Consider the following 24,321-nt stretch of genomic DNA (forward strand, 5'->3'; position numbering starts at 1 on the left):
TTTATTGGATAGCACAATTATTTCACATTTATTTTTTAAAGAGAATGATTAAATATACATCAAGAGTACCTGTTTAATTTTACTGAATTGTTTGAGAATTAAGTCTTGGGATCTGTATCAATGTTTATAAATTCAACTTGATTTATATCTTGCTTCTTTTAAAAATAATAATGGGTAGCTGTAATCTTATCTGTATTTGTTTAAATCTACTGGGAAAAAAACTACAGGAGATATTTTGAAAATAATTGCATAAATTTACCTGCTCCTGGATGTGTAAAAATTATAGCTTTAGCCAATATTGTGCCCAATAATTTTGATACTGAAATCCTCACATCATAATTGGAACCTTCAAAAGACTTAAAACACAGAGTGGCCACACTGTCCAAGTCTGAACTCCACATAAAGATGGCCTCGTTCTGAAGTTCAAGAAGACACTGTTTGATTAGAGAAACAAATTAATAAAAATTAAAATACAGTGTTAGGCTCAATCTACATAAATTGTAGAAATTATACGAGTCTAAGAAATACATAATTTATTGTTTGAAAAATGTTACTTGTATATATTACTTTTTAACACCATAAAATTCACTGGTCAGTAACATTGTAAGGGTTAAACGAAATTACAAAACGTGCTTGTCATTAAGCATTCAATAAATGACTGCTTTTACAGGAGATTACATTAAGAAAGCAGGATCAGCCAGATTACATCTGTAATCCCAGTACTTGGGAGGCTGAGGCAGGAGGATAATTGCAATTTTGAGACCAGCTTGGGCTACAAAGTGAGCTCAAGGCCAGCCTAAACTGCATAGTAAAACTCTATCTCAAAAGGACCAAAAAAACGAAACAAAAAAAAACTCCAAACAAACCAACAAAAAAGAACATAGTTTCTACTATCAGAGTCTAGTACAAAACTATCTATGTAATCACTGCAGAAATAACAAGTAATATTTATTAAACGTCAAAAAGATATACTATATAAGGCCAGAAAAAGTAGAAAGAGTACTCACTTATAACTTAGTAGCTTATGAAAATGCCTTTACAATCAATCTGTTGGATATGAGCAATTGTGAGAATAATTCCAATATATACTACCAAATCAAATGTGAAGGCAAGATTAAAAATAAAAATAAAATCAGTTCAAAACAATACAAACCTTATACACAAACTTTAGTTTATCTACATATGCAGAGGAAGCATAGTAGAGTACAATGAATGACTAAAAAGAACCTATGACCTTAATTTCCCACCCTCTGACAATCTGTTATTAACTGCTCGGATCTTGGGAAATCCTTAAAACCATCTGGGCCTTAGTTTTGTCCGTGTGTTAAAATGAGACAGTTCTACCTGATTACCAAAGTAGGAAGCTGTTAATACTTTTGCAGAGATTATCCAATTTAATTTTCTTTATTAATTATCACTGGAGATTTTTACCTTTGCAGCAGCACAACGCACAGCCATGGATCTATCTGTTAAGCAAGATCGAGCAGCTTTATAAATATCCCTGTGGCAAGTTGTGGCAGCAGCTCCTAGCCCACTCAAAATATTCTGAAGACTCAGCATAATCTCATATCGCCCCTGAGACTACCAAAAAGAAAAGAAAAATTTAAAGAATAGAAAAAAAAATCCACTGTGAAGAATGCATGAAGCACTGGTATTTACCTTACATATTATAAAAATACTTACATTTTTACCCATATTAACTAAGCTATTCTGAGGTCAAAAACTAGTAATTCTGTTATTTGAGAAATGTGATTTGCATGGATAACATTTCCAAATCATACAATTCATGGGGTTAACATGAAGATCAAATGAAATTATATGAAAACTGCCTACCACACAGCTTACATTCAATAAATGGCTGCTATAGTAAGAATGCAAAGTTAGCTGCCTTCTAGCTACATAATGTTAGGCAAATCTGTTTACCTGTAAAATGGAGGTAATACTATCCAACTTACAGGCTGTTGTATAATGAACAAATGGGTTAATAAATGTAAAGCGCTTGGAGTAACAGACGCAAAGCAAATATTCAATGGAATTAGTAAGCCATTAATATTCTACCATCAGGTGGCATGTTTAATTCAGAATTTAAAAAGTTTGAATCTTATGTCTCAGTAGCTGTGTGACTTGAGTTTTTCTTACTATTTCCTCATCTATAAAATAAGACTAACATGAACCTCACAGAACCAGTGGAAGAAATAAGCAAGCAGAGGGTTAGACATTCATCACAGCATCTGACATACACTAAACAACCAAAAAATTAAGCTGCTTGTGCTTGTATTATTGATGTTTTGCTAATTCCCAAAATGATTTTTATATTCCCAAATGTAAGATCAGTGAAACTGGAAGACAAAAGATTAGCACCAAACATCACTTTCAGAGTAATATAATTTATCTTTGTTCAAAGGAGCCTAACAGTTATAGACAGACACAATAAAATGAGTTCTAGTAGAAAAGTTCTTTAGTCCTTTTATCACTGTTTCAAATGTTGTGTATCACTGATAGGTGTAGACAAAAGTAGGAATTCCTTTTGATATTGCTGAAATGATATGGCACCTGACCAACTAAAACATAGTAAGTGATAAAATACTTTACAGTAACTTTAAATTTTTTGATACAAACAGAGTAATTCTCTTATTAACCATGGTGCCTAAAAAGCAGTGTTGCTTACCTAATGGAGATAAAAGAGGGAACAATGTTTTAAATGACTACACTCGAGCAAATAAGTCTTTATACACATTCATTTTTAATAAAACCAAATTTATACTTATTAAAAAAACTCTTCTCCTGTATCATCTTTGATCCTTCAGAATACTCCTGAGCAGTGTCTACTGAGCAGACTCCCTTACCAGTAGTTATGACTTGATATCCTAAATTAGCTACTGTATTTTTTGAAATTTAATGCAGTTTATAATTTTTCATGCTGCTTTGTTACATGTCAAAAAATGTACAACTAAAGATTTCTATAAACTTTCTAGATTGCTCCTAACAAGGCAAGAAGAGTAACAGATGTGATTTTTTTTTCACACTGAAAGGTGCTGAGTTACCTTTACATATCAGGAGTTACAGATTTAAATTTTTTGTAATACAAATGTATGCATTTGTATTAACTTCAAAAATGTCAAGAGATTACTCTAGCTCAGTAGTTAAATGACAAGACAGTCTCAAAACACAGAGTGTTACAGAGAAGTAAATGATGAAACTTACCAATGTGGACCAGGCTGAGCATATATTCCCCTGGCAATTAAAAGTCACCTAACACTTCCATGCTGTTTTTCACTGAAAATATTCTTTACTTCCTTTTAATGCTAGTGTAACAATGAATATAGTCAGGATTGTATTAATTGCCAAATATGAAATCTCCAGTAATAACTACTCTGATACAAGTAAGTAGTATTAAATGGAAAAGGTGGAGTGAAAGAAGAAGCACAGATAGATCTGTTTCGTGGAATATCATATCTTCTGCACACCTGGATTTATATGAACACACAAGATTCTACTGTACTATTACTTTTCTAATAAGAATGCAATATGTGGAGTATATACTATATGGCATTTGGAAATATTCAATTTATGGATCTATAAAGATAAAACAAATTTAGATGTATTTATATAGACACCTATGCATGCAGAAAGCATGTCTATAAAATGCTATCATGTATTTTAATTTTTAATTGAACTTATAGTTACTTACCTCTGCACTCTTCATAGCTTTAAGAATATTTCCCACTGTATCATTAAAGGTGTTACCCAGTATTCTACCCAATTTCTTGTACAAGGAACCCAAGCATACCACAGCAGCACTGAAATGACATTTAAATTAGAAATTAGTTATGGCTGGGAAAAAAAGGGACTAAGAGAAATCTTAGAATATATGAATATACACACACACACATATATATGAAACTATTAAAAAAATTTTCCCTATTGTGTTGTTTTTTTACTTTGAAGGGAGTATTCTTTTATCTGCTTTTTGACCTCCCCTCCCCACGCCCAACCCCCAAGGGAGTATTTTTTGAAACACCATGTTTTACATTGTCATAAAGTATCATTTATATCTAACAAGATGTCTAATCCAAGGTTATGGCTATTTAATATACATTTTCCTCTAAAAGTTTTAGCTGTAACATTTACCAGCCACATTTTTTTTTTGTATTGAGGATCAAACTCATGACCTCATGCTTGTCAGTCAGGCACTTCTGCCTCTGAACTATATCCCCCTTAGCTGTAACATTTAGACCTATAACCCATTTTGAATTAATTTTATATATGTGATGTGATGGAAGAGCTCAGCTTCACTCTTCTGCATGTGACTATCAGGTTATTATAGTGTTACATATTGATAATAGTGACTAATTTTACTTTGAAAAGATAAAATTTCCCAGAATTTACTCCATTAAATCACAAGGCATGGCATTAAGTGAATACAAAATTATACTTTTTGGTAAGAATTTTAAATGGATAAATATTCAATTAATGTTAATCTTAGCTTAAAGACTATTAAATGTTACAAAAGTCTGCAAAATATTTTAATAGAACTTTACACTCAAAGACAGGCTTTACATATAAGCAAAACAAGAAATAGTGTTACCATCAAGTTTGAAATCTGAAAACTTTATGAAAGAATATATTCTACAGCCAGATCCAAGTCTCTCTTCATGAGTCAATGCCATTTGTGGACTGCATAGAGAGATCAAGGCCTCACTAGGAAGTGATCTCACCTGGAACCCATATCATTTTCATTGTTTTCATGGGTCGGGTTTTCTTCTCTTTTGTTTTGTTTACATTAAATCTGATGGCGTGAGCAGCTATTTAAGAGATAGCAAGTATTATGGTAGCCATTTTGGATTTTTTATTGGCCTGTTTTGAAGTCCTTTACTGCATTCATTGTTTTGTTTTTATTGTTTCTATTCTATTCTGTTCTGTCCGATTTTTACTATGTCTGAAGGTAACTGCAGCTATTTTGCAAACAAGGCATTATGCTAACTACTATTGATTTTGTAAGGTTTTGAAGTCCTGTACCACTTATACTGATTTATTTTGATTGACTTTATTCTGTTTTTTTTGGTTTTTACTCTCTTTAAAAAATTTTTTATGAAAGAATATATTATGCTGTAAGCTAAACATTAGATTAATACATACATGAATTTACTATTGTGGCACCGTAACAGGTGATAAAATGGACTGAAACTTACAGAGAAAGAAAATAAAATGTTCTTAAGCATCTGAGAAGGGTATTTTTCTATTTATTTTCAATTTCCACTACTAGAAACTAAAATTCTACAAATATCCAAAATCTAATTAATTTAGATTATTATAATTTTGTGTGTAGTGATGCACACCTGTAATTTCAGCATGGAGAAGCTAAGGCAAAAGAATCCCCTGGACTACATAACAAGACTACACCCCTAAAAAACCCAACCAACCAACCAACCAAAAATTACAAAATTTAACTGCTGACACCTTAAAATGTTTTGAATCCCAAAATTTATACATCAAACATGCCTAAAATATCTTGAAAGACTTTTTCAGTCAATGGAAAAATAGTACACTTAAAAAAAAAAAGATTAAAAAATGAATTAAACTGAATGTGCAACCAGTCTGAAAATAACTGTCAGGTAGGTGGTATACTTTATAAGAATCACACAAACAATATTCTGTTTTCTGCTTTTTTTTTTTTGTCTCAAACTCTTGGCAATCCTCTTGCCTCAGTCTCCTGAGTCCTGGGATTACAGACATGTGCCACCACAGGCTTCTGACCAGTTTTAATGTTCAACTTACAGTTTGGTGGGAAGATAACTTGGAGAATCATCTTTGCTACGAATAATATCATTACATTTATCAATTGTTTCATAAGCAGAAAATGTGTCTCCAATACTATAAAGTATAGCTAGATTCTTTGCAAGGAGTTTGCGAGTAGGAGGCCCCGGAGAACTGTTCAACAAAGACAGGAGCTGTTCAACAAGGATCTTCTGTTTCTCCTTTAAATCATTCTAGAAAGAAAGGAATAAAGATAATTCAAAATCAACCCAATTGTATGTAATTCTGAAATTCTTCTTTCAGATAGAGCTAACTAAAAGACTGTAGGAAAATACTGTATTAACTGTTTTGAATAAAACTTTTAAATTGGTGGTTGGGACAGTATATCAACAGATAGTTCTTTCTGATTACCTCCAAAAATAAATGCTGAATCACATTATACCAGTTTTGAAAGATAGAGCAAATTTGCATTTTTAACTACAGCTATCTCCCCCAAATACATCTATATAAATAAAACAGTATGATAAAATGTAATCTGTAACAAAAGCTGATCTTATAATGGTTTATTTTTTAAAAATATCTTTTTCTAAATTACTGCAGGTTTTTTTGCAATGTTACTATATATTATATATGTAATGTTAATATTTTACTTGTCTAACTTTGAAAGAGTACACAGTATCATTACTAAGATAATGGTATTCTGATGTTTACTGGGTCCTGAATTCTACAAGGAAATTAGTGTACAAAATTTTTGTCACAAAATTGTGAAATTTATTTTTAAAATCCAGAAGTTGCTTTTTTCTTCTCTTGAAAATCAGCAAACTTGAAAAATGTCCTACACCATGGGAACCAGTCAGCTCCCTGTCTCACAACAAAAATGTGTTCTGTAATGCTGGGTTTTTTTCATTTAATTGTCAAAATTTGTCTTTTGTTAAATTCTAAATTCCTTCCTATATAGTAGGGTTTTGTTTTGTTTAGTGGTGCTGGGTATTGACCTCAGGTCTCAGTACATTTTGTTTTGATTTTTTTCAGTATGGGAATAAACTTGGGGCCTTCACACTGAACAGCATCTCAGGGTTTTTTTCCCCCTCTTTTTGAGACAGAGTCTCGCTATGTGGTTCAGGCTGGCCTTGGGCTTACTTTGTCGCCCAGGCTGGTCTCGAAATTGTAACAATCCTCCTGCCTCAGCCTCTTGAGTGCTGAGATTACAGGAGTGTACCACCATGCCCAGCTAAACTCTTTTTTTTGAGACATGGTCTCACTAAATCACTAAGTTGCCCAAGCTGGGCTTGAACTTGTGATCCGCCTGCCTCAGTCTCCCAGAGTGCTAGAATTAGAGTCATGCACCATCTAGTTAAAAGTAATATTTTTAAAATCACTTGTGCATTACAAATGATACTGTAATTTTGTAACAGAATGTCCTTAGTTATGGGTGTGTGCTATATTATACAAGTGTCATATCCAATCAGGAAAACCTTTAGTAGGTAAACAGTATGAATAACAAGTTTTCTTTCTTTCTTCAACTCCATAAGCTTTTTTTTTTTTTTTTCCTTTTTATTGGTACCGGGGATCGAACTCACGACTGCCTGCTTGCAAGGCAGGTGCTTATGCTGCTGAGCTAAATCCCTAGCCCCAACTCCATAAGCTTTTAAAAAGGGAATATGCTTACCCAAAGGCTTTTCAGTTCATATTTTCTTATACTCTTCATATCTCTCTTTTTTCAGTACAGGAGATTAAAGAGAGTAAGGTCTCATGCAGGCTAGGTAAGTGCTCTATCATTGAGCTAAGTCACTAACCCTTTTTAAAAATTTTAATTATGAGACAAGATCTTGTTAAGTTGCCCAGGCGAGCCTTGAACTTGTGATTTTCCTAGCTCAGGCTCCCAAGTGTCTTTGGCCACCAAACTCGGCTTTCAGGAGAAACTCCTAGTAGATTATTTAGCATTATACTATACTAGGGATTCATGTACATAAAGGAACACAAGATGCAGAAGATAATGAAAATCAAACACAATGAGGCTGGAGTTAAATGTTACATATAAAGTAGTATTAAAAATATTGGCTAGTTTCTGAACACAGCAAACTTCTCATAATAATGAAAATGTCAATTTGGGAAAGGGCAAAATTAACCATATTTTATTGTAAGTCTTTAGAAAGTCTAGCTTTTTATAACTAACTTAGACTATTCTGGACAAAACTAGAAAAACAAAGGAAATGAACATTATCTGGCACTTAAAAAGCATGCAAAAACAAAACAAAACCTATAATTTCACCCACCCTGCTAGTTGCTATCAAGAGCTTTTCCAAGTATCTCAACCACTCAAAAATAAACTCAGCCTTCTGAACTTCACTTAGTTGGCTGTATGCATCTTCATTCAGCAATAAGCTATGAGCTAATTCCATTCCTTGTAGCAAATTCTCCTAGGTGGTCACGATTCTTCTCATTGAATGGTCAATATATCTAAGAACAAAAATCTGCAAAAGAGGAAAACAATGTATTTTAAAAGAAGTATAAGAAGGAAGGCAATGAAAATACTGGAAATCTTAACCAAAATGTTAAAGTGCCGGGCCTGGCAGCAAATTCCTGGAATCCCAGCACTCAGGAGACTAAGGCTGGAGATGAGTTCAAGGTCAGCTTAAACTACACAGCAAGACTCTGTCTCAAAAGAATGAAGTAAAATGTAAAATTAAAATAATTAAATGTACACATCTTTTGTAGTTCTCTAGGGTAAATCTGGGAAAACCTTGTTAAATTACCAACAGTGACACATAGTATTTAGTGGTTTTTTTTTATACTTAGTGTTTTTTTAGTGGTATGAGATTCAAAACACAACAAGGATATGCTACCACTGAGCTACATACTCAGCTTGTTATTTTTTGAGATAGGTCTTGTTAAATTGTCTAGCCAGCTTCAAACTTGCAGTGTTTCTACCTCAGCCTCCCAGAATGTTGAGATAACAGGAAATTCTGAATTTAAGGTTAGATTACTCAGGGTTAGTTTTTTAGTTTTCTTTCTTTTCCTAAATACCTTTTTACTAAAATGGGCTACAGGTATACATTATACAATGAACAAATATCCAGACCTCCTACAATTCTACTAGTAAAGCATTTCTCTGTGGCTTATCACTTACCTGGCGATTCAGAAACAGAGGAACTGACAACCATTAGTACCTATTTTCCAGCCTAATAATGATGCTACTATAGAAGTAATGATACTACTTATGGCTAAGAATTGTAGGAAACAGTTCCATCTTAGCTGGCAGAGAATGTTCTTATCTCTGTTAGCCTTGTCAAAAAAGCAAACTTTTTGATGTCACTCGGAGGAGTTGTTCACAAACCTTAACAATACAGGACTTGGAGGAGTTGTTCATGAATTTTAACAATACAGACCATATCTGTTATGACCCACATCCAATGTGGCCTTAATTTTGCTGTAGCAAATAATAAACAGCCAGTTTTTTGTTTTACTCAGCAGTATCTCCTGTTTACACTCTAAATCTTCCCAGAACATACATAACATAAACATGTGTCTATATAAATACACATACATCTATAAGATGGCATTGTGATTATGGGACTTTTTTCTTTCAATTTTTAGGAGTACATGCTAAATATGTTGCCACAAAGGACTTTTAAATAATCAATCAACCATAAAATATTGCAAAATCTTAACAGGTGAATGTAATTAGTGAGTATGTGACCAACCACTTTACTGGTCTTCAATTAATTCTTGCATTTTTTAAAAGATCACAAATACATGTAGAAAAACATTATTCCATGGATGTGTGCGTGTGCGTATAGTACTAGAGGCTGAACCCAGGGTCACTGACTAAGCTATGTACCTATGTTTTTGAGATAAGGTCTTGGGACTCCCAAGTGTTCAGATTATAGTCATATACCACTGTACCCAGCTTCAATTTTTTACTTAAAATTTTCAATTCCTGTCTTTTGTCTCACTTGTGTCTTCTACCTAGAGCTAATATTCTAAACTACAGGACACTAATCCCAGAGGCCAAGGAACCACTTCCACTGCTCTTGCTGCCTTTTCAAATGTGTGATTTTGGACATCTGATTTGGGTGATTCCCTTCTAGTCAGTTCTGTCCATCAATGCATATGACCTGGCGCTGACAATTCCTTTAGCAATACAAAACAAACAAACAAATGCAAAGTAGATTTAATTTGGAAATGTCAGCTTTATGAACAGAGAATAAAACAATGGTGGTGCAAAACTCATTTTTACAGAGCCAACATGAATTCTGGCTTCCTGTTTGAAAAGCTTTTCTGGTTGCAGTGGCACACACCTGTAGTACTAGCGCTCAAAGCTGAGGGGGAAGGATCTCCCTAGCCTGGGCTACATAATGAGTTCAGGCCAAGACTAAACTACATCTGGACTCTGTCTTAAAAATACCCTAAAAAAGAAGCCCTCCTTTCTTAAATTATCAAAATGAACTGGCCAAAATATTTGCAATTAAGGATAACGTTAATAAATGCTAGAGTAATAACTTCTGGAAAAAATTTACGAAGCATGCAAAAGATGGGAGGCAAGTTTGTATACAATATTATGACTCTGAAAAAAAATAACCCCAGTATTGCAGAGAAAATGTCTTATAACTACCAGGGCAAATAAACACTATATTTAATCAAACTACCCTTTCCAGAGGTTATTAGGACTGCTGAAGAAACATTTTCCCCCCTTAGGCAGCAGCAATATTGGGGTGTAAAATGATCTATGAAGAAGCAAAATAGCTAACAGTGTGACACTGAATAATTCAGTAAATAGCTTCACATATAAGCAGGGCAAAAAGTTAAAAGTTACCTCTAATGCTCTCAATACATTCCTCACACAAATTACTCCTAAAGGAAGCAGCCTTTCATAGTGGAAATCTCACTTCGAATCCTCCAAGTCTAAAGCACAAATGCGCTATCAATGTGACGAGCAAATGCATTTCGCAAATAACAGATATACTCTTGCTCTTATCTGAAGTTCCACTTTAGAGAGATAGGTACAAATGCAGCCTGCTGCAAATTTTACCACTTACAAATCCAATCATTTAAATACAGGATGACCAAAAATTGCATTTTTCATTAATTTTTGTAAGGTAACATAATAGGAAATATAAACATTTTTATCAAATTTACTCAATTCCTCACCACACAATACAATGCTACAATTACTCTCCATTTCTGAAATGTTTTTGCATTAATGTCTTTCTTTGAACAACACACTTTACACTATTGTGTTGGCCTTTCCTTTTTTTTCCCTGTAGATGGTACAATTTCAATAAAATGTCTGTCTATTAAATGTAATCATGAAGACCCTGGTGATAGATATCCTGGTTGGCATTTAGCTGTCCTGCATTTTTCAATTATATGGTTTATCAGACCTAACCTAAACTGTAAATGACTTCTGGAACCCTCTTGTTTTGAGTAAGTAACAAATAAGTTACATACTATCTGGTCCTGAAGATACATAAACATTTTGTAGTACCAGGCATGGTGGCACACACCTGTAATCCCAGCACACAAGATGCTAAGGCATGAGGTTTGCTGTGAGTTCAAGGTCAGCCTGGGCTATGTCAGTCAACTCTGTAAATATCACTCATAGAATTATTATCACTAACCAAAATTAGAAAATTTTTAGTTGCATTTCTTGTCAAGTTCCATTATTTCTGTATTATAAACAGCTGACCATAGACATCTTTGTCTTTCCATTTCATAATATAGACTTCTCTCTGATAATGTTAACATTTCTCCTGTTTTTTTCTTTTGCAGATCTTTTGGAAATTCCTTCCTTTTCAGTCTGTGTTCCAAATGTGTCCATTTTGTGTTGTAAAAGAATATCACTGAATAATTCCAGCACTAGGAAGGCTGAGGCAGGAGGACTGCCCATAAGTTCAAGGTCAGCCTGAATTACACAGTGAGTTCAAGGCTAGCCTGAACTGAGACCTTGTCTCAAAAAACAAAACAAACAATTCTGAAGAAGTCTAAAACTAATATCTAATGTACTTATATAAAAGTTTTTGTAGACTGTAGCAACAGTTCTGAAGAAGTCTAAAACTTATATCTAATGTACTTATATAAAAGTTTTTGTAGACTGTAGCACAAAATTATAGGCTATTATTCGCAAATAAAATAAACATTAGTAATAAAATAATCAGAACTTATTAAATTTCACTAGAAACAAACATCAAAGGCAAATACAATGTTCTAAATAAAAAAAGGCAAAAAAAAATCAATAAAAAACAGACACGAATGTATCTCATGCAAAAAACAATTGACTTGTTGAAATGACACCTGTTTTAGGGCTGGGGATTTAGCTCAGTGGCATAAGGGCCTGCCTGACAAGCCTGAGGTTTTGAGTTCAATCCCTGGTATCAACAACAAGAACAACAAAAGAAATGGCATCTGCCTGAGCAACACTCAGGATAGTCAGTCGGTAAAGAAACACGCTGCAGTGATGCTCAGGTTAAGTGTTAAGTGGTTAATATAACTAAAATCCCATAAACACTTGAAGAAAGTTGTTTTTCTAATTTTTCTCTCATTTTCCATTCTTATAACTCTTGAGATTATAAACTGATTAGTTTACTGAAAGTCAATATTCATAGCAATATATTTAATATAATTTTTCAAACTGCCACTTAAAAGATTTCATAAAACCACTGCTCCAATACCAGTCATTTTAAGCAGAAAACTAAGGTGCTAAGATCACAGAGAAATTAATCCTATACTTAAGAAATCTGACTATATGTTATATGTGCTTTAAGCATTACATGCTATGCTACCACTCTTTCATCCAATCAGCTCTCTTAAAGACTCTGTAGGGTGACTATTTCTTAAAAACTTAGAATTGTAGATAACTTGAGTGTATTATCAGGTTTCAGATTATTGCACTACTTCTTAAACATAGATCTAGTTTCTCATTTTAATCAATTTGGAGGCCTTGGATTAAAACAAAGTTAAGAATTTTCACCTACAGGATATTTAACAAGCCTAATGTATATTAGGACTCCCCATGAATGCAACATAGTATGAAGTACAGTAGTAATTAAAATGCTGCCAGTACAATACTAAACTTCTGGAATTAGGAAAGCTGCTCCAAAGTGAAACATTAATATGTAACTGTTATGATTATTCTTCCTATATTTTTAATTTTATTTTGAATGTAGTAAAAATACAACAGAACAAGACAGTACAAAGCCAACTGAGACAATGTAGTCACACTGGTACAGAACTTCACAGCAGCATACTGGGATAGTAGTAATAGGTACTATAGTATATCCTGTTATCTTCACAATAGTTGTCCAGTCAATTAAGTAAAATGAAATCAAACCAATAACAGAACATTGTAAAACCAACTGAAGAATACTGAATACAGCAAAACAATCACTACAAAACATAACAGTGAAAATAACCTTTGCCTTCAAACAGAACATTGAAGGAAATCTCCCTTATTTGCTATATTGCATATGGTCATCCTCCCAAGAGATGCTCAGAACTCTGTCATCAGTTGCTGACGGGGTGGGAATGGGAGTGGGTGGGTATTTGATTCTCAGCCCGGAGCCTGTAGGTTCACGGGAACAGCTGACTGGTTCTCTTCCCAGGCAGCGCCAGGGGCACTTAGTGAAGAAGGCAGGCAAATTGCTTTCTTGTGCAGCCGCCTAAGTCCCAACATGGCCGGGTCTTGGGTAGCTGCTGGTTCTCTTCCTAGCAGTGCCAGGGGTGCTTACCAAGAGGGTGGTCATCCTATTGTTTTTAACATGTGCACAAGATCTAATCTTTGACAAAGGGGCCAAAAACATAAGCTGGAGGAAAGATAGCCTCTTTAATAAAAAAGTTGGGAAAACTGGAAGCTATTCCTCAGACAGAGGACTAATAACTAGAACATATAAAAAAGTTAAACCCCCAAGTAAAAGACCCAATCAAAAAATGAGAGCAAGTAAAATGAATAGATACTTCTCAGAAAAATTACAGTTAGTAAATACATGCAAAAATGCTCAATATTCCTGGCTATGAAAGAAATGCAAATTAAAACAATACTAAGATTTCATCTTATTCCTCAAAGAATTAGCTATTGTCAAGAAATCATGTGACAAAAGCTAGTGAGGATGTGGGGAATATATACAACTAAATTTTTGAACACTGTACACTGCTGGTGGGAATATACATGAGTGCAACCATTACAGAAATCCATACGGAGACTCCTTAAAACACTGTAACAAGAAATTTCATTTGACCCAGGTATTGTTCTTCTGTGTATCTTCCTGAAAGAGTTAAAAGTATTGTACTATAGTGATGTCAAGAGCAGTGCAATTCATAATAAATCAATAAATGAAAGAATAAAGAAAATGTAGTTTATATACATAATGGAGTATTATTCTGCCATAAAGAAGGATAAATTTGAATCATTTGTAGGGAAATAGATGCATCTTGAGAGAATAATGTTAAGTAAAATCAATCAGACACACAAACTTAAATACTGCATGGTTCCTCTGTATTGAGAAACTCAATATATAGAGTGAAATAATAGGAATGGGAAAGGGACTAAAAGATAAACAGAGGGTAAAGGTAGAGGAGAGGAAGGAAATGAAAAAGCACTGAGATGTGTTATGTACATGGACCAACTCCACACAAGGATATGATCTTTTTTTGGGGGGGAGGGGGGTACCAGGAATCGAAGTCCTGTGCTTGCTAGGAAAGTACTGTGCTGCTGAGCTATATCCTTGGCAAGGATGAAATCATGTACCACAAACATGTCCCAAAAAACCTGTAATAAAAATAAAAGTTGAAAAAATAAAAGTATATAAGAATGTGTATTAATTCTTTTACTTTATAACCAAACCTTATATGGCCTATCTTAAAATCAATAATCAGTAAGGGATAGAGGCCCTTAAATACTTCTTAGGTTAAATGTTTGTCTAGGGCAGAATCTACATCTTTAGTAGAGCACTGCTTTTACTTTGCACACCAGAGATACTAGTATGGTAGTTAATTGTAGCTTTCACCCCTGAGGTCTTTTCCATTGAACACAGCACTATGAACTAGACCTAAGGTACCAAGACACTGTGTTGATCATGTTTCTAAAACAGTAGTACACAGCAGTGCGCCAACAGAACAAATGAGAGGCATATTACTATATTTAGAACATATTTTAAAGATTTTCTTCTGATGTTAATTTAAAACACTATTTTATATTAATATACATATATGCAACAAAAAGCAAAACTAATAAAGTATTTAAAGGTAAAATATATAACTTCAAGGATGTTCTGAGCATGACAAAGTCTTTTTTTTTTTTTTGAGACAAGGCCTCAGTATGTAAATCAGGCTGGCCTTGAACTTGTGGTGATACTCTGGCCTTAGCCTCCCCAGTAGTTGGGATTACAGACATGTGCCATCATGCCTAGCAACAATGTCTTCCTAGACTTCCTCTAACAAAATTACTACTTCCTGATGGTAAGAACACCAGTTTAATGGAAAAGTTTAAAAACCACTAAGTTAAGTTGGATGCAGTAGTATGCACCTGTAGTCTCAGTTATTTGGCTGGCTGATGTAGGATTATTTGAGACCAAGAGTTTAATGCAAGCCTGGCAACAAAGCAAATCCTATCTCAAAACAAAAGAGAACCACTAAGCAACCTACAAGCTGATGTGTGAAACTGCCATTCATATAGGAAAAAGAATGGCTGAATACTGGCAATTCATGATTCGCCCCACACTAAAGCCTTCAAAGGTCAGGCAGTGTATAAGAGGCTAATGACTGCGCTTGGCATAGTACTGCCCATGACTTTATTAGCCAGATTAGTTACATGTACAGATACTGCTAACTATTGTTAAAAAACAGCTGAGAGTCAAGAGAGACCACGGTTTTCTAAAGTAACTCAAAAATCCAAGAGCAGTTAGCAACTATTATTGAAAAGAATTATTTTTCCATCTAAAAATAAGGTAATATCAAATTTATGTAGGCATGTTCACGTAAATACCTTCAACAATCTCAAAGATACACCCTGCTGACGAGTCCTGGCAGAACACACTAACACAATCTTCTCCACCCAGCTTTTACAGATCACTGGTGACAAACCTATGGCATGTGTGTGATGTTTTTAGGACAAAAGATGTCAAGGGTGTGTGTATGTGTGCGCGCATTTTAAACTAAAATGTCAGGATTCAGGTTTAATTGCAGTGCTGGCACACAGCAATAAATAAGTGGGTTTTGGGTTGCAGTCTGGGCACTCGTCTCTAAAAAAATCACTGTGGTAGAGAAGAAAATATTTTGAAACTTATTGGGAAAACAAAGTATTCCTAATCTTTTTGGTTATTTTTGTTTCCTAAAATCATCTGGAAGAAGGCAAGAAAATCACAACTAACCAAAAAGAACACAGACTCAAAGTAAGAAGACAGGTTTATTCTATAAACAATAAATATTGCTTAAGTTTTTTTCTTCTAGAGTTCAAAACAGTAGTTCACAAAATTCAAAAAAATCCCTAAGCACTAACTGAAACTGAATCAAGAATGTATTAAGTGGGGCTGGGGATTTAGCTCAGCGGCATAAGTGCCTGCCTTGCAAGCAGACAGTCGTGAGTTCGATCCCCGGTACAGGTAAAAAGGAAAAAGACAAAAAAAAAAAAAAAAAAAAAAAAAAGAATGTATGAAGTGCTTGAGGTTTTGAATATGTTTCATACTTAAATTTCAATTATTTTTCTCTGACTCTCTCTTCTCTAAAAGACAATGATAGATCAACTCAGCGCCCAACCTTTCTCTGGTTTCTCTGGTTTAAAATAAAGAAGGGGCCAGGGGTATGGGTTCAGCAGTAAAGTGTCTGCCTAGCAAGCGCAAAATCCTGAGTTCGAGTCATGACACCAGAAAAAAAAAGAATAAAGAAAAAAGAAACCAACTCTTCGAGATGCACACTTCAGGAAATATGCATAAATTTTAAACTCCAAACTTTTCCAAAAAAATACAGTAATTATTTAATCTAGAAAGAAGCTAGATCATTCTACTCTGACCTCAGGTTTCCATTTGAGACTTAGACTTTGCAAAATTATAGGTCATCCAGATCATTAGATCTTGCTTGACAAGTCACCTAGGGAAGGCTGTGCCTGATTCACACAATCCAAGAGAAAATGAGGTATTTTTGATATTCTATTTTACTTATCTGTAGGCAGGATCCTAAAGTTAGTTTGCTAACTCCTTAATTAGTATACTACTATCCTGACTATAGGGTTAAACATATACTAAAGTAAGTCCTCTGGAGTTCTTTAAGTTATATAATTTGGTGATTGTTAAATCTGAAATATCTTGCCTCTGTGTTTCCACAATAAATTCACTATTTTAAAATCCACCTTAAAAAAATCAAATGCATCAGAAAACAGGAAAATCTCTGACAATGAAACTCAAATTTAGTAACATTTTGTATCTTAGTTTTTCTTATATTCTCTATAACAACCCTGATTATAAACTGGTCATCATTAGTTAATACTTTAAAATGGTAGTGATTTAAACTCAATAAGAAATAGTGTGCTGGGTATGGTGGCACACGCCTGTAATTCCAGCACTTAGGAGACCTCTGAGGCAAGAAGAACGCTGTGAGTTTGAGGCTACATACTGAGTCAAGGCCAGCCTGAACTACATACCTAGATCCTGTTATAAATAAATAAATAAATAAATAAATAGTTTGAATTAGCTGAACTGTTCAAAGTTACATACATATTAAATATGATAAATATAGAAATTTTGAGCCTATACTGAGATTTTAGAAAAGCTAATAGTTTTATATTAATATTGGTAGTACAAATGTTTCAACTTTTATAAAACAATAAAATATATCAGAAGTCATAAAACTATTAAAACCATTTCACAAGAGTTCAGTTTTTGAGAAGTCTATGAGAAAAAAAATGGAAAATTCAAAAACGTAAAGGTGTTAGTCCTCACTAACAGTTTCCACTGTGGAAGTGGAAACTGGAAAACTTAAAAATCCTAACATAAGGGAAATGGTTACAATTTGATGTACTCAAAGAATATTAAATTTTCATTAAATTATAATTATAAAAACTACAAGTACAGAGGTTTTACATGCCAAGAGACAAACTTACAGACAAAATAGTGTTTACCAAAAAGTGCTTTGCAAAACAACAGTGCCAAAGAAGGAAAACAAATGTTTTCATAGCAGGAGGATGGGGTGGGGAGAATCCAAGATGAAATACTTGTAGAAAATGCTGAGGTTGGTAGTTTTCTTTACCAGAGCTTCTCCATACACATGTTCTGATACAGTATGTGATGTTTCTCAATACAGCCTAACTACAGACCTCTCTTCTACTACTACCTTTTTCTTCTTATCCCTGCTGGGAATGTCTCATATAACTGGTATTCTACAGAATACAATCAACAGACTATTATGTGTAAAAAAATTTAAAGATTCGTGTTGGTTTACACTATAAAAAGTTTTTATTGAAAGTAGAAGGATATATAACAAATTAATGTCACACTTCTACTTCAAAGGAGTCATGTGATTAATATTTCATATCAAATTATATAACACTAAGAGTCCTACATAAAAACAAAATATTCTCTTACCTACTAGAATATAGACAGCTTTAATTTAATATATTCAAAATTTGAGTTCACATTATTCATATTTTTAAGTTTTACATCCCTTCTGAAAAAGGTCTGTTGTACCAACAGATTTTAAAATTTGATTTCTGAAATCAAATTCTGAATATGGATTTCCACGTCATCAAACGAATCTGTTTCCTTAGTCATACCACAGAAGCCTAACTTGCAATATGCCCAGTTCACACAATTTTTAATCACTGTTATTACTGACATGGTAGTACACACCTGTAATCCTAGCACTCAGGAGGCTGATGCAGAGGGATCACTGTGAGTCTGAGACCAGTCTGGGCTACATTATGAGACCCTGCCTTAAAAAAAAAATAATAATGAAATAAAAATAGAGTGAAAGAGAGACAGAGACAGAGACAAAGACAGAGAGACAGAGAGAAAGAAAAAGAGATTGATTCACTGCATTCATTATAACAAGATCTCCAAGAATAATTCCCTCAAACTTCATAGGAATGGGAAGAATGTTGTTTTTCTCCATTAAAAAATATGAGGCAAGCCGGACATGGTGGCGCATACCTGTAATCCGAGCAATGGGAGGCTGAGGCAGGAGGATTGTCACAAGCTTGAGACCAACCTGAGCTACAAAGTGAGCTCAAAGCCAGCATGAACTGCATAGTAAGACCCTGTCTCAAAGAAAAAAAAAAAAAAGGAGGCACTAGGAACAAATACTTCAAGAACCAGGGGGGCGGGGCTTACAGTGCAGCTATCTAATGAAGAACAGGACAGGGATGGGGGTTATAGGACAAAGAATTTTAAGAAGCTGAGGTAACAAAGAGCCAGAAGTGGTTTGCTTTCCTTTTTGTTTTTCCAAAGTACTGCAATAGCAACAGTTTTCTACTATTACGGATGCAAAAAACAGCAGAAGCTGGATTTAATGAAAGTAGTCATTTTACAAAGACAATGAATTAAGAAATTTATCCCTGAACTGGAAATGCAGCTCAGTGGTAGACAGTTTACCTAGCACTCATAAAGCCCTGAGTTTGATCCCCAACACATACACAGACATAAAAAAATAGTAATAATAAAAACGAAAGGTTTGTCCAAGTTTAAAATAATATTTAAGTGGAAGATTGACACCCATTCCTAGCTTAAAGTTCACACAATTTTTAATCATTGTTATTACTGACAGTTACTGCTGCAACTACTAATCCTTATAACTTTATAGTTTTTTCATCGCTTTTCAGTATTTCAAGACTCTGTTAAGTGTTAGGTCTTCTAGAGATACAAGCTTCCACAAGACCTTTCTACCTAAACTGAAAATCATTAAGTATTAAAGATGTTAGTTTAGTCTTTGGATATTTTTTCACTCTCCTTTCCACCTATCGACTTTCCTACCTTTTCCTGGGAAGGGAGACTTCATTCTGGGCATTTAGGAAAGCCAGATGTCTAGCTGGCCTCTTGATTCTCTAACTATAGCCCTCTGAAATATAGCTCCATATTACTCTGCCTTTAAGCCATCACCACCATGGCCCACACATGTAATAGAATAAACATACTATTTATTATGTCAATCCACTTTTGGTTTGAGAAGCACTGTCAAACTGAGTGACATTTCTGCCACAAAAAATAAGCACACTCACATAAGACACGACAATGACTATAAATAGCAGTTGCATCAATTCGAGCCATGTTTTGCTGCCAAATTAATGAAGAAAAAAGTGTCAGAGGCTTTTGGACTTCTGGAATTAAGAATTTTGTAGCTGAGTATCTAGGTCCTCTCACCCTTTCTCTCTCTGGCTATATATATTCTGTTCTAATCAGAAGAATTTAACAGGATAACTAGACAATAGATTCAATGAAAAGGAGTTATTACTAACTCTTTGGGTCCCTGTAAATTAAATTTTTTGTCTTTTTGCGAGAGGATTTTGCTATGCACTTTAGGCTGGCCGTGGGCTCACTTTGCAGCCTAGGATGGTCTTCAGCTTGCAATGATCCTCCTGCCTCAGCCTCCATCTCCATCTTCGCCTCCATCTCCTGAGTGCTAGGACTATAGGACTACGCCACCACACTTGGCTAAATTAAATTTCTTAAGTGAAGCCTGTAAGTTTGTCCACATCTCTTTAAAAAGCACAAGCACTTCTTTTTAAAGGGAACTATATTTGAGGATTACTAAAACTCTTACACTATGAGATAATAAACATAAGACTCGATAAAACTTTTTATTTAAAAAATGCATATACTCTTAAGCTGCTTAACCAGAATTTAGAATAAAGGAATTTTGTAATTTAAAAAAAAAAATCTAGACTTTAATCTTATTTTATTCACAATGAAATATAGCTCATAAAATTATTATAGATTACCTCAATTCCTTTTTTGACACAAATTTGGATGGAAGGCAGAAAGGTAAGTACACAGGAGAAAGACAAAGAAGTTTTCTTGTAGAAAATATATTAATTTAATATAGTTTAAAATTTAAAAGGTATTCTGGAGTTACATACTTTTTGGCCACTGTCCTGGTTACTTTTCTCTCGTTGATGGGACAAAATACCCCACACCCAAAATAAAGGAAAGTTTCTTTGCACTTTGTGAAGACTTCAGTCCATAATCAGCTGGTTGCAAGGCAGGATGGCCTGGCCCAGGTGCAACTTCAAGCGAAAGAGGGGGAGAACAAGCCTCTCTTCCTCCCTTACATGCATGCAGGCCAGTCCCAGCCCCCTAGGCAGATGTAGCTCTCACAAAATCTGGTCCTCCTCTTGCACAGGCTCAGATATTTACAAAGTAAGGCTCCTGACTCCCTGCTGAGTCTCTTAAATTTTTAAACTTATGGTGACACAATGTATCAACCAAAAGTCACTAAAGTAAAATATTTAATGAGCAAAGAAAAAGAAGTGACTTAATCTAAGAGCCACAAAAGTAGTTTAAAAGCTTATGCTAGAATGCCGGTTTTCCTGGGTCCAGGGGTCTTTTTCCTATTCTATACTATCTATGTAAATAGGTGCATTCCAAAGCACCACAAATTCAACCTCTAGTATTCTAAAACTGTCTTTATTCTTATTCACTTCATTAAAGAAAAAAACCCCACAGTTATAAAATGTACAATTTCCAGTCTAAATAAAATCAATTTCTCAAAGACATACATCTTTTAAAAATATCTGATTAAGTTTATTAGTACATTTTAGGTATTCCTACACATAATATAACTTGATTCTTTTTCCCATTTCCCTAACCTCCCTTTAATCCCTTTCTCCTATTTACAAAAGCTTTGTTTTCCATTTTTTCCTTTTCTCACAATCTTTCCCCCTCCCCCTCCCTACTTCCTCTCCCCATTTGGACATTTTCTTCCTATTTCACAGTATCTATTGCACATTTTGGTGAAAGACATACTTCTTAAAAGATTTGAAAACCGAAACAATTTTCCTCACCCAAGTCTTCTAATGCTGTTTTGATGACACTTCTGCTTTCCCTAACTTTAATCTCCCGGAAAGTATTTTCTTTCAAAGTTATTGACAGTTCTTGTGCGTCCCTTTTTTTCCTCCTTAAACTTTTAACGTCTCCTTAAGGTTGTAAGTTTTTCAAGGGCGCCAAGTGTGCACAGAAAAAGGGCTAAATATTTGTCGAGTAAATGAATGCACATAAAAACGTACAATTATGACCTCTAAGGAAGGCGCTCAGGCCACCTTTCACATGACTTGACAGTTCAAATTATCTTTACTTGCCACCGGTGGGCATTACTGTGATTAATAAGTACCATAAAGCGCTTTATGGACTTTTTAAAGATTCAGGATCACTTGAAATGACTTTGTGCTGGCTGGCAGCAGAGCACACTTAAATGTTTTCTTATACTAAGCAAATACCACAGCAGCAAGCCTTCCCTTCCTTGGAAGACTGGAAACAGTACTCCTCACGGAGGGCGGTATTTGCACCCCCACGCCCCGCCCCGCCCCGCCCCGCTGCTTCTGGACGCCGTCTCGTCTCCGGACAGCAGCGCGGACGCGGGGCCTCTCAGCTCAGTGGCCGGAGGCCCGGGCAGGCTGACTGCGCCGCGGGCCGGTGGGGGCGGCTGCAGGGACCTCCCGACCCTCCCCGCACGCTGGGCCGCCATCCAGCTCCCCGCGGTCCACGCCTACCTGTTGTGCCCGGGGGAAGCCAGACCCTAGGAGCCTGCGGCGAGTACGTCCGCACAGCAGCGGCCCGCCCCGTGCGCTCCTTAGCACCTCCGAGGAGGACTCTGACCCCGTGGGCCACGACACTCAGCTCCCTCCCCCTTTCCCGCATCAGGGCTCGCGGTGTCCTCAGCGCCACCCTGCAGCCGCGACCACCCCGGGGACCCTCGAGCTGCTCCTCACACCGTGAGGCCCCGGTGCGCCGTCCCTCGCTACAGGCAGCCTGACACCGGCTCCCCGGAGCCGCCCCCTGCCCCGGGATCCCCGACAGCTTACCTTCGGGGACCCCCCTCGACTCAGTGCCCGCCACGTTACCGGCTTCTCCGCGAAGCAGGCAGCACCAGGTCTAGCCCGCCGCGGCACTGCGAGATTGTGAGGCGGGCGGGGCCCACGGGGCGGGGCTCGGGGGCGGGGCTCGGGGGCGGGGCCGGGAAGCTCCTGTGGCAAGCGGAGGCGGCTGGCGATTGGGAGCGCGCCCTGCGCAGCGCCGCTGGCCCGAGGCCCCGCCAGCCGGTCGTGGAGCCATCGAGCGCCTACTGTGGCAGGCCTGACTGCTCCACCACCGAAAGGCCGATGGAGGCGCCTGAATCCTGAGTTGCGTCTAGGACAGAAGCCTTGCGGTCCGGAGATTCCGGCCACAACTATTTTTGGCTATTTGTATAGCCAGCCAGAATCTGTGGGTGCAACAATGGGGCATCTGAAGGCAAAGACACAGCTGGAGCCTGGAAAAATTCAGACAGGCTCTGGGCTGTGGGTGTAAATGTTGAAATGGATGGCCAGGCAAGGACTAAGCTTCTGGGGCCGAAGTCATGGCCGTTTCCCCACTTTAATCAGGGTTTTGCATGTAATTTTTGTTTTTATTTTGAAACAATCTCAAGGTCAAACAAATTTTGCAAATACTGTACAAATAACATTTTTTTCCCTAACTCTTTGAGATTTAAGTTGTTGATACCATGCTACACGACAGTCCCTAAGAACTATCTACATAATCACAATATAATTATCAGAATGAAATTGTTTATGTGATACATTTTGTTTTGTCAATTAGCTTTATAATGTTCTGCCTGGTAAAATAATTCTGAATCAAGCATTTTAATTATTTGCCGTCTATCTTTAGTTGAGGTCAATCTGGAACACTTGATCAGTCTTTGAATTTTATACCCTTGACAATTCACAGAATCCTGCTCAAACTTGGCAGTATTTTTAAGCCTCCCAGAGTGCTAGAATTAGATGTATGTTAGTACAGCTGGCTCTGGCCAATTACTGTTATAGAATGGCCTGCACATTGGATCTTTCTTGATATTTACATCTATTAGGTTTAGAATAAGTATCTTTGATAGGACACTCACAGAAGTGATGGGGTATTCTTTTCATCACATCCTATCAGGGTGGCACAATTTAATTCCATATTGATGTTTATCTTAATAAAGTGGTGTCTGCCAGACTTTTCCACTATAAAGTTACTTTTTAAACATTTTAAATGAATCTGTATTTGGGGAAAGGGAGATTCTTTGATGCTACCTTGTTTCAAGATATTTGTGAATAATCTTGTTTCTCATCAACTTAGAATTAATATACTTCCATCAGCATGTGTTCAGAGTTTCCCATTTCATTAAATAGGCTATGTTTCTATCATTATTTTGATGTTCAAGTTGTCTTACATTTGTTTAACAGGAAACCCATTTATTCTGGCTTCTATGTGTGTTAAAATTCTTTCCTAACATTTTATTGTAAAACATTTTAAAAATACAGAACATTTGAAAAAAGTACTATATATCATATACCCATCATTCAGATTCTATGGTAATGTTTTACTACTCTGGGTCCTTTAGACATATACCCAT

At 35.8% G+C, this 24,321-nt stretch overlaps 1 protein-coding gene across 6 annotated transcripts in view; it reads right to left on the reverse strand.

Moving 5' to 3' along the window:
- Window positions 1–22,895, reverse strand: part of Heatr5a (HEAT repeat containing 5A) — a 120,322-nt gene extending 97,427 nt beyond the window's left edge. For 2 of the 6 annotated variants that reach the window (XR_010051421.1, XM_063260483.1), the window contains exons 1-6: window positions 22,754–22,895; window positions 8,034–8,231; window positions 5,779–5,990; window positions 3,692–3,800; window positions 1,432–1,581; window positions 260–434 (exon numbers count right to left, since the gene is read on the reverse strand). Coding sequence is in view for 4 of the 6 variants with exons in the window: in XM_063260483.1 (XP_063116553.1) it covers window positions 260–434; window positions 1,432–1,581; window positions 3,692–3,800; window positions 5,779–5,990; window positions 8,034–8,159 (772 nt within the window). In the remaining 2 variants the exon portion in view is untranslated. Of the gene's footprint in view, window positions 1–259; window positions 435–1,431; window positions 1,582–3,691; window positions 3,801–5,778; window positions 5,991–8,033; window positions 8,232–18,590; window positions 18,674–22,753 lie in introns of those variants that run through there. The other 4 variants (XM_063260499.1, XM_063260512.1, XM_063260539.1 and 1 more) reach the window with 4 other exon arrangements.
- Between the last annotated feature and the right edge of the window lie 1,426 nt (window positions 22,896–24,321).

Source organism: Cavia porcellus, unplaced genomic scaffold (genome assembly GCF_034190915.1).
Source record: "Cavia porcellus strain 051 isolate PalLab524CR breed Dunkin Hartley unplaced genomic scaffold, mCavPor4.1 scaffold_1, whole genome shotgun sequence".
Classification (NCBI taxonomy): domain Eukaryota; kingdom Metazoa; phylum Chordata; class Mammalia; order Rodentia; family Caviidae; genus Cavia; species Cavia porcellus.